This window comes from Malania oleifera, chromosome 10 (genome assembly GCF_029873635.1).
Source record: "Malania oleifera isolate guangnan ecotype guangnan chromosome 10, ASM2987363v1, whole genome shotgun sequence".
NCBI classification, from domain to species: domain Eukaryota; kingdom Viridiplantae; phylum Streptophyta; class Magnoliopsida; order Santalales; family Ximeniaceae; genus Malania; species Malania oleifera.
Window position 1 is genome coordinate 29,855,552 of NC_080426.1, and position 11,687 is coordinate 29,867,238.

Below are 11,687 nucleotides of genomic sequence, written 5' to 3' on the forward strand. Positions count from 1 at the left end.
TTGAAATACTGCAAAACATAAGCTAGGTTCAACAACTTTGCTAATTGACAGCTACATTATTGGAGTTAGAAGCTAATTTCAATTTTAAACTCAATTCAAAATAAATTTTTGATACATTGTTACAAATTCTTCAAAATTAATTTCAGATGAAAAGTTATTTTCTAATTAAAAAAATTCTTGAATGTTTCTAACTACAAGTGTCTTTCAAGTAAGCAATTTTTATGGATGAGGAAAAATTTTTAAAATTCCACGATATCGATATTAGTCTTGGACATGGTAACAAAGGATTATTACTTTTTTGTTGACCTTGTTGGGCAAACTAGATTTTATGAATTCCGGAATTTGTCGGTGTTTACATGTGGAAACTTTCTTTTTCTAATTGTTATTTCGTATTCTATCCAGAAATTATATAAAGGACCTTCCTGTTCATGTGTTCGTATGTTTATTTCCTAAATTATACACATATTTAAAATGGGTCTCCCTCTTTACATGTCTAATGTTAATGAATGTAGGACTACTTTACTTCATGTCTAATATTTAAAATATAGATACACAAACATGCATGTTGAGAGAGATGTCCTCTCTATAATTTCTCATGTTCTATCCTACATTACTTATATCTATTTAATTAACATGATACATATATACTTTCAGTTAAGTACTACTATGTAATTTTTAGTCAAGTAGTACATAGATATTTTTTTTCTTTTATACTTTCTTTAAAAGAGGAAGTCTCATATTTTAACTTTCCAAAATTTTTTAATTTTTATTGTGTGAAAGAAACAAGGCTTGTAAACTAGCCTCTTGTATGATGAGTATATATATATAAAAAAATGATGTTGAGCCAAAGCTTCATACCAAAAACTTCAAAAAATTTTGGCAATTTGATTTTATTTCTCATTAGTTCAAATAGGCCTTTTTGGGTCCACTTACAGTTCAACCATTTTATGTGAAGGATTGAGATTATGTGAACTTTTGATGTTTTATACTTTTCGTATGGATGTTGTTAATAAAGAGGAACAACTTTTATGTCATAGATATTAAAATTAGGGAGCTTAATTTTGTATAGACTTAATATATATTGATCAACACTATTTGATCTAAAAGCTTAAACATTTATTTATTCTCTCTCTCTCTCTCTCTCTCTCTCATTCTCTCTCTCTCTCTCTCATACATTGTTTTTGAACTATTAATATTTTAGATAATACCATTTGTTAATATAGGGAGAATTATTTGCGAGCTTGAATGTATAGAAGAGCATTAACTTGACTCCAAAACTTAACCCATTATATCTTGGGCCCGTCTATATATATATATATATATATATAGGTACCATACATTAACCAACCTGATCAAGCTGAGTTGACACATGTGGACAACATGTGTGCAACCAACTTGTCTAATCAACTTGCCCTCGCCAAGCTCTTTGACCAACCTGGCTCAACTGAGCTCCCGAATCGACATGCTCTTGTTGAGCTCTTTGGCTTACCTCAATTGATGAACTCATCAATTATCTCCACTATCCACCCCTTTATGAGGAGACTCACGTACCTACAATGGTAATTCTTAACCATCCACCCTAATGAAGAAACTCATGTTCCCACGATGAACAGGGGTAATTAATCATGTCTGAATGAAGGAACCCACATTTTTGAGACAGTTATGAGAATAGGGGTTGAAAAACAAAAAAAGGAGTGAGTTCACTAAGCTTAGACAAATTCACCCTCCTTATTTTCATTTTTCTCTTTCACACTTGGGTCTTAAAACTACTCGCTAACTTAGACATCAGGAAGATCTCCCGAAAGTCACAAGGTCCTCTTAAGAATCCATTTTCATTCTTAAAGATTAGAAGTAAGAAGAATTCTTCACCAACCTTCTACTTAATTGAACTCGGATCGAAATGACAATCTATTATCAAGCATCAACAATATATAAATGTATGTATGTATGTATTTGTCCTTCACTCTTTATTGTTATTATTATTATTATTATTATTATTATTATCTTTGGTTGTTCTGGAAGCTCACATTTTGAGCATGGGCTTCGACATGGGTTATGTCCAATCATGTATCCCTTTTCGTATTCTTTATATTTTTGAATTTTACACCTCTACTATGAAAGTACTAATTTTTAACCACTAGAATATCTCAAAGAGACATCATTCTATTTTTCATTGGGAAGCAATTTTGTCTCATTAATGAAAATTTTTTCTTAGTTTATTGGAGGTTTATAATAAGGTCAGGCTACAATCCTTTTGTAACCTATATCTAATCTCATGCTTTTCTTATATTTCCAAAGAATTAAAACATAAATATCTTAAACTTTAAACATAAAAATAAATAATTCAATAATAATAAATTATTAAAAAATTATAATTAAAAATGGCACAAATGTAACATTAATAAATAAATTTAAATAAATACCATCCAAATTCTATAAAAATTTATTAAAATTCACCAACTTTTAACTTTACTATTTCAAATTGCGTTAACTATCTTTAAAAAAAATAAAATAAAAGACATAGGAAGTTCTTGATCTTGATTGAAATAATAATAGATTAGTGAAGGAAATGGCGGTATCACAATAAATTATATTATTTATTACTAAATCTTATTGACTTATACTGAGAATTGACATATTTAATTACTAAAGTCAATAGTGACACGAAATTTCCAGAAACTGTGAAGAACTTTTAAATGTCCATGCCAAAAAAGGAGGAAAGAGCCGGGGCCCATAGCCCATTGGGCATGAGAATTGAGAAATGATGCTGATGTAACTTTTCATTGTTATCCGGGTAAAACTATCAATAAACAACACTAGAGGGACTACCAAGCAAAAAATTACCAGAGGGCAATTCTGCCAAAAACATTTTCCCCGTAGAAATAGAGACGTTGGTGCTTAGGAAAGGTACTGGATTTTATTGCCACGCATCTCTCTCTCTCTCTCTCTCTCTCTCTCTCTCTCTCTCCAACTATAGGGGATTCTGTATAGCATAAGAAACGGGATATCCAAGCTATATATACACATACCGTTGCAGGGGCTCTGCTGCTTCAATCTAATTCAAATTTGAATTTTTTTTATATTTACAATTCAAAATTCATACATTTCTTTCGAGGGATTCAAAAAATTTCAAGTCTCATCCCTTTTAGCTCCAAATTCAACTGAAACCCAGTTTACTATGTGAAAGATCTCGCGTTTCTTCACCTTACTCTGTTTCGGAAGCTTCAGGGTCTCTGTTCCTTGAGGATCTTGTTTTTCTTTTGGAATTGAAGCTTTGCGGCAGAAATGGTGGTGAAGATGATGAAGTGGAGGCCGTGGCCGCCTCTTTCTGCGAAGAAGTTCGAGGCCAAGCTCGTTGTTCGCCGGCTCAAAGGGTTGTGTTTGGCGCAGTCGGAGGGAGAGAAGGCGTCAGAGGACTTCACGAGGTTGGTGGTTGAGACTAAGTGGAAGGGTCCGAATAAGAATGTGGGGTTGGGTTCGTTGAGGAAGAGGACGAAGAGGAATTTTACGAAGGAAGTGGGTGTTGGCGAAGATGGAATTGCCGAATGGAATGAAGATTTTCGGAATATCTGCAACTTGTCAGTTTGCAAGGAGGGCGTGTTTCATCCATGGGAAGTCGCATTTACGATCTTCAATGTGAGTCTGTTATCTCCGCCTTCTCATTTTTTTTTCTCTCTCAGATAGTTGCTTTTTGGGTTGAACTTCTGAAAGGGCCATGATCTCTGATGAGAAGAAAATTTTTGGCTTTTAACGTTTTAATTAACTTGTTTGTGTAGATTTTCTGTTGTTATGGAGTCTTATTTTATTTTATTTTATTTTTTTAAATAAAATTTTTGTTGTAAGAGAGCGAGGGAACTTGAGATTGGGGTTAGGTGTTATTGTGTATTTAGGATTTATTATTTTGTATAAAGGAATTTGCAAGTTGTTGAGTTTTCAAGTTGAAATCGATTGAGTTCGTAACCTGCACCTTCTAAAGGTTTATTAATAGAGAGAGAAAAAACTTTTGATCACTCTCTAAAGTATAATTCTTTGACTCCCTATTACGCTCTGTGTCATTCACGATAGTTAAATTCCCAGGACTTGATTTTGAAAAAGAACTCTCGGTAAAAAGATAATTTTCAAGTTGGGAAATTTTGTTTCTGTTTGTTCTTTTTTTTTTTTTTTTTGGATTTTATAGTGTCTTAAGTCAATGAAGCGAAATGATAAAATATCCCAATCTTCTCTGCAGAATAACAATGGAAATAATGGATCCTTAAGATTAAAAAGTACTCCAGAAAATATATTCTGTCAAACAAACGGGAAATAGGGAGATCGGTGTAGTGATTGAGGATGAAATGGGTGTTCTATGGGTAATTAACTGAGACATCTGTTTACTTTGAAGGATGTCATAATTGCGTAATTTTTATGTTTTTTATGGAAGATTGGTTGGTTGAGTAGAAACAGAGATAGAAATTTCAATGTCATTTAGTACATAACTATGTCAAGATTTCACATTTAATTTATTGTCTAGTTTATGGAAATTTGTTTGGTTATAAGGAAATTCATATTTTCTGTTAATAATCTATTTAAGATAACACAAATTCAATTTGTAATGGTTCAGGGCTTGAACAAGGGATCGAAGGACAAGGCGGCTGTGGTTGGAACTGCATCATTGGACCTTGCTGAATTCGCTTCTGCAGCCAAGGAGAAGGAGCTAGAAATAAATGTTCATCTTGTGCTCTCTGACGGAAGCCGAGAGTGTGGCCCTTCCCTTTGTGTGAGTGTTTTTGTTTTTTTTTTTAGTTCTACAATGATAATCAATTTCTTATGTTAAATTTCTTTGTTTTTCTAACTGGGTCTTTGATCATACTGCAGCTGTCTCTCAGCCTACTGGAATTGAGAGCTGCTCATGAACTTTCAGAGTTGGTGCAGAGATCCATAGAGTCCGTTCCACTGTCACCCCGTTCTGCAGATGCTCTTAGAGCAGGTCTGAGAAAAGTAAAAAAGTTGACAGATTATGTATCAGCCCCGAAAACAAAGAAGACATGCCAAGAAGAGGAGAGCAGTGACGATAGGAGCACTCCGAGGGTGGAGGATTCCGATTGTTGTTACCCATTTGACACAGATTCAGTTGATGATTTTGATGAAGGTGAGTTAGAGGAGGGTAAGGAGGATTCCAGTGTTTGGCTGTCATTCAATTATGGCAAATTGGCCTATGCCAATGGAGGGTCATTTTACTCCAATACGGTAGTTGGTGGTGAACATGAGGATTGGCTCTACTATAGCAGCAACCGCAAATTGGATGCAGGGTGTTTGCTAGTTGAAAACTCAACTGAGTTGGTTCCTCCACAGTCCTTTCAACGGAATTCAAAGCGCAGCATCTTATCTTGGAGGAAGAGGAAGTTGAGCTTTAAAGCATCTAAAGGTAAAGGGGAGCCACTGTTAAAAAGTTACTATGGAGAAGAAGGTGGAGATGACATTGATTTTGACCGCAGGCAGCTTAGCTCATCTGAGGAGTCCTTGTTTGGGGTAAACACCCAAATCTATTCTGTTCTTCTATATGTTACTTTGCTATATATCAAATAAAAAAATTGAAGAAATTTATTATCTCAATTTATTTATCAAATTTCTATGTTGTTGCATTATGGTATTCACCAATTGAAGAATACTTATTGGATTCGAAACATATGAGTTGAACTTGGCAGACTCTCTGAATTATAACTTAACAAATGCATAATCTGCCTTGACAAATTCATAATTTGCTGTCTCAGATCTAAACACTGGATATCTCTTTGTAAGGTCTGAATTTTTGCAACCAAGTGTAATGATTTTACACAAAGTGCTCCTATCATCACCTTGAATTTATTAATCATCCTATTTTTATATCAAAATTTCTGAAACTCTTTACATAGAGCTTTACAAACTATCTTTCAGTAAAGGTCCCAGTTTTCTTTCTTTTTCTTATTTTCTAATGATTGATGTGGATAAAATAGCTTGTAATTTTGAATTTTGTTGCTATTGCATAGTACAAAAAAGGATCATCACATTCAATGTTTTGAACAGCGACTTTGTTGTATCAATTGTCCTGAGTATAGTTGTTTGCATAGTTTGACATACTTTTCTCTTTGGTATTCTTTTTGTTAAAGCATTCGAGTTCTGATTTTAGTTACTGATGTTGCTCTTGCAGAGTAAATCAGGAGATCTAAATGGTAATCGATCATCAGTCTCTGAATTTGGAGACGACAATTTTACTGTAGGCAGCTGGGAACAGAAGGAAGTAATAAGCCGTGATGGACGCATGAAACTTCAAGCTCAGGTCTTCTTTGCTTCAATTGACCAAAGGAGTGAACGTGCTTCTGGCGAGAGCGCGTGTACAGCCCTTGTGGCTGTCCTTGCTGATTGGTTCCAATACAACCGAAACGAAATGCCCATCAAGTCCCAGTTTGACAGCTTGATCAGAGAAGGTTCGTTAGAGTGGAGGAAACTTTGTGAGAATGATGCTTATAAGGATCGATTTCTTGACAAACACTTTGACCTCGAGACAGTCCTTGAAGCTAAAATCCGTCCCCTCACTGTAGCCCCGGAGAAGTCGTTCATTGGATTCTTCCATCCGGATGGACTGGAGGAGGGAAATTTTGACTTTTTGCACAGTGCCATGTCTTTTGACAGCATCTGGGATGAGATGAGCCGTTACGAGTCTACCAGCAATGGTGACCCTTTGGTGTACATTGTGAGCTGGAATGACCACTTTTTTGTGCTAAAGGTTGAGAAGGACGCATACTCTATAATCGACACACTGGGGGAGAGGTTCTACGAGGGATGCAACCAGGCCTACATCCTGAAATTTGACAAAGACACAATAATACATCAACTACCTAACAGTAATGAAGCAGCATCAGAAGAAAAACCTGCCCGTGATAAGGTGCAACTGGACAAACCCAAGGAGGTTTCGGCTGAAAAGAAGTTGATGGACAACCAAAATGAGGCAGGGAAGGATGAGAGCGAAGATGCCGTTTTGTGCAGGGGGAAGGAGTCATGCAAGGAGTATATTAAGAGCTTCTTGGCTGCAATCCCTGTGAGGGAACTGCAAGTTGACATTAAGAAGGGTTTGATGGCATCAACACCTCTTCACCACCGGCTACAAATTGAATTCCACTACACGCAGGGCTTGCACCCGGTTGTTGAATATTTTACAGCTCAACAGACATTAGATTTACCCGAAACGGCGGCACTTGCACTTGCATGAGGGCAGCTAGCAACTCCTGTAAAGCAACACATTCTGATTATTGCAACTCCTGCAACTGTGATTATTCCTAACCTTTTTTATTTTTAGCTTCATTTGGGTGTAATTCTATGCAAACATGGAAAAATAAAAAAACCCATTTGACTAATTTTTCCACAGTTTGTCATCATTACTTCATAGTATTAATCTCGGAAGAGTCCATGGGTAGGCTTAATATACATGCGTGAGTACTAACTTGACACGTCAAGAGATTTAAATTCACGCCTTAACTTTTTTATGATGTCGCTCACCCAAGTTACGCCTTGACTTTTTTATGATGTCGCTCACCCAAGTTACAAACAGTGAAAAATAAAAAAGCCCATTTGACTAATTTTTCTATAGTTTGTCATCATTACTTCATAGTGTTGACACCGGAAGAGTTCATGGGTAGGCTTGATATACATGCATGAGTACCAACTTGACTCCAAGTGGGCTGTTATAGCATGTTAGGAGATTTAAATTCACACATTGACTTTTTTATGATGTCGCTCACCCAAGTTACGCTTTGATTTTTTTATGATGTCGCTCACTCAAGTTACAAACCGTCAGCTTTGATGCCACTTGTTAACACTCGAGGAGTCCATGGGTAAACTTAATAAACATGCGTGAGCACCAACTTGACCAAAAAACTTAAACCTATTGGATCTTGGGTCTAACCATGTATATAAACACCCATCATTTACTTTATTTTTTCAATGTAGGACAAACTCACAAGTGAAATTCTTAACACATACAAACCAAAGTAATGAACTACTTTTCACCTCCCCCCCCCCCCCGGGCGGCGGCGGCGGCGGCATCCAAACCTCTTTTCATCTTATGTGTTTTGGAATATTGGTTGTGTGTTTGTCTTGTTTTTTTTCTTTTTCGTCTTGGACATTTCAGATTGTTTTCATTCTTCTTAATTTGGAAATTCCCAAACAGCCAAGGCAACCAAAAGGTTACAAATTACAAATCCAACAAAACCATTGCTTGGCATATTCCAGGAGCAGTTCCCATATTAGTGGGCTACAATTTATGGCTAGCTCCTTTTGTTTCCAATGTTGCTGTAGCATAGGACCATTTTGTTTCATTTGTTTATGGTGTTTGTGTTGACACTTAACAGCATAGGACCATTTTGCATTGGCCTAAAGTTCTGAAATGAATTGAGACCATTGTTTTACTTTGAGATTTGATTCCCTCTCCCAAATCTAAAAAGAGGTTTTACAGTTTGTCTTGCTTGGCTCCACATCAAGCCTTCTCTTTCTTGAAGGGTGCTGTGGTCCTCACCTTTGCACTTTTGCTGCACTATTTTGAGTCCTCTTTGTAAGAACAATAAGTGAAAGATGAAATATAGGAGAAGGTGACATTTATTATTGTTGCTTTCCTCCACTGCTATTGGTATGCAGAGTGTTCAAGCGAACAATCGAGACAAGCAATTTTAGGAGAAAATATAGGAAAGATGCTAATAAAAAGTAAAAAATGAAAATCTGCATTCTGTTCATTAACAATGGCCATGTACACATGGACTTCCATGTTTCTTTCACATGAAGGGGTGCTTTGGTGAAGCAGGCTTGATAAATAAAGTAAAATAATAAAAATGAAAATAAAAATAATAATAACATCAACCATAATGTTTCCACCTTTCTTTAGAATCAATCCTGAATTTTTGAAAGCGTAATTCATTTTCAAGGTTTGCAACTTTTGAATAATGTTGCATTTGATAGAATGAATTTTCATCTTTAATTTTGATTTGTGTGGATTTGTACTTGTTGAAATATTTTCTAAAATAATCGATTTTATAGGTTTTCAAAGTCTTTCATTTCAGTATTCTCTAATGCTATGTGGGTTTGTCTCACATGGAAAGAGTGAAAAAAAGAAAAGTCATTAATAAATGATAAAGTATAATATTATCTTAAACTTGGTTTAGAGATAGTGCTAGTATGCACTCTAGTGCATCCTAAAGCATTGTCCGCACGCGCAGGGCGTGAGCTGTAGGGTGCTAGTGACGCATTTAATTGACTCACAAATACTTTGCACTTTGCAAGATTGTGACCGTTGATTATAATCAGATGGCTTAAAATTAATTTTATATTTTTTATAAGATCAAGTGGTGCGATATAACCCGTATAAATAATCTAACGGTCAGATTTTAATCTAGAAAATTTAAATTTGAATAAATGTAGCTGTTGGGAATATGCATAATTTTAGAATTAACTCTAAGAATCCTACAAAATATTCAATCATTCTTTCATTCTCTTTCTCTCATAATGCTTTCACAAATCATATCTTCTATAATTCTGGGTTATATTTCTGCAGAAATGAAACTTTAGAAATTTGTTTAGATTCTTCTAAGGGTGTTTGTGATCAATTTTTTCGTTGGTATATAATGCAAACTAATATCAAATTATATTTTGGATTTCATTGTATCCTGAAAATGTATTTACTAACTCAATAAACATCGATTTAGTGGGAGCAAATAATGTTTTAAGGAAAACAACTTTATAACGTGCCTGGAAGTGTTTTTTGCAGCATTTTTTTTAATTTATTTTTACAATAATTTCTTTCAAGAATTTTGTATTAGAATTTGGGTGACATGACGAGCGACAACCTTTGTTGGGCCAGTCACCCTCTCACCAATAAAGCCTCACCCTAGACCCCCAGGTTGTAGTTTAGGTGGTAGTACAGGTTGCGGGAGTGCTTCTCACGAGATCAGGTGTTCAAATCCTCTCGGGTTCGTTTCCGCCCCTAAATTCCTGAAATTTACCTCCCTTTGGAGTTGTGAGATCGGTTTCAAGGGGCGCGAGATTAGTTACGTGAATCATAAAATGGACACGTGGAAACCCGGTGCGTATACCAAAAAAAACATAAAGCCTCACCCTCCCCCTCTTCCGCGGGTCAATTTGATGCTTACAAGAGCTTGAACTATTACCAATGTAATTGTTTGCCACATACCACCCCTTACTCCTTTTCACTCCTATTAGAATTCAAAATTGAGACTTCTAACGTAAAAGTCTCACTCTTTAACTAAATGTCTCGCAAGAGAGTATAGCCTTTTTTTTTTTTTAAGTTATTTAGAAACTACTATAGAAATCTTTTTGTCTATTAAATTTGACCAAGCACTTTTTTTTTTTTTCTTTATTTTCACATTAAAATTAACTTGGTCTTCCTTTCGGCCGATGAACAAGGATGCAAGGAAGCCGAAGCGCCTCTAAAATGGATAAATAGGCTCCCATCTTGTTTCTTGAATAATTGCATGAACAAATAAGATAGATGTTCCATAATTAGAGAAAAGATATATTAATTGCAAGTCCTTATGATTAATCCCTTTTGAAAGCAAGAAAAAAGCTGATAGCTTTGTTTTTCCAAAAACATAAAGTGAGGTGCTTGTGAGTTGCAACAAAATTTATGATTAGAATTACCTAAACTCTTGTATATAATTTCGCTTAAGATGATCGTAAGCCTTCTCTATTTAGATCTATTTTAACTTGACCATTGTTTCTTTCTTTCGTTAATTAGACTTTCTTATGCTATATAAAATATCTTGGATATTATTGATATTATAAGTAATTTTAACATCTCATTTTGTCAATCTAGATAAATTAAGGCGCTTTTTAAAATAGTTGGTTTTAATTGGCTAAGTTTAATTTCTTTAATTCTCTCAACGGCTATGTTGAAGTAAGATTAGAAGAAGCCTTTGAGCTGGTTTAAGTTTTTTGTTTTAAAATTTTCTAGAAAGATTTATTTGAGTTGAAATTGTTTTGGTCAGATAAATTTCGTACCTAGGAAGAAAGTAAATAAATAAAAGTTGCATAATCCATTTACATAGTTCAATTAAAAGGTTCAATATCCATAGGTCCAAAGGGCTCATTGGTGGCTGGAGTTCTCATGTAAATAAAAAATAAAAAAAATTAAAAGGTTCCATTTCGAATTTTTAGAAACTACAATTTTTTTAAAGGAAAAGATTGTAAGATATTCCCATAACTAACTTGTTTTGACAATTTGACTCTGCCTAACAAGATAATCAATCAAAACATTTTAAACAATTATTCAAATAATAAAAAATATATAAATAAACGACTTATTAATTTAGAACTCCCTCAACTAATTTTGATTTATTATTATTATTATTATGGGAAGGCAAACATTTGCGTAGAATGGCTTACAAATTGCAGCAACGTTAAGGGCCAAAAGTAGGTGCAATTGGGCCTTGGGCGTCAAAATCTGCAGCAATGTGGCTTGCTGAGTTTTAAGCCAGCGGTTAATTCAGGATTCGGCCCATTACGTGAAGCCTCGCTAGGCCGACGTGATAGTGGGCCTTGACCTCTTCAAGCCCTTCCCAAGCCACACTATTTAACCATTAAACTACTCCTAAAGATTAAAGGAGAGGTAGTCCTTAAAGTAATAAAAATCAAAATTTCTATTTTACCCTCCATAAGATATTTATAAA

At 34.9% G+C, this 11,687-nt stretch overlaps 1 protein-coding gene across 1 annotated transcript; it reads left to right on the forward strand.

The window, feature by feature from the left end:
- The first annotated feature begins 2,919 nt into the window (after positions 1-2,919).
- LOC131165997 (uncharacterized) lies at positions 2,920-7,370 on the forward strand. The gene is made up of 4 exons (XM_058124204.1): positions 2,920-3,636; positions 4,601-4,756; positions 4,855-5,508; positions 6,167-7,370. The coding sequence occupies exons 1-4, from the start codon at positions 3,286-3,288 to the stop codon at positions 7,223-7,225; spliced, it is 2,220 nt and encodes a 739-aa protein (XP_057980187.1). The 5' UTR covers positions 2,920-3,285; the 3' UTR covers positions 7,226-7,370.
- The last annotated feature ends 4,317 nt before the right edge of the window (positions 7,371-11,687 follow it).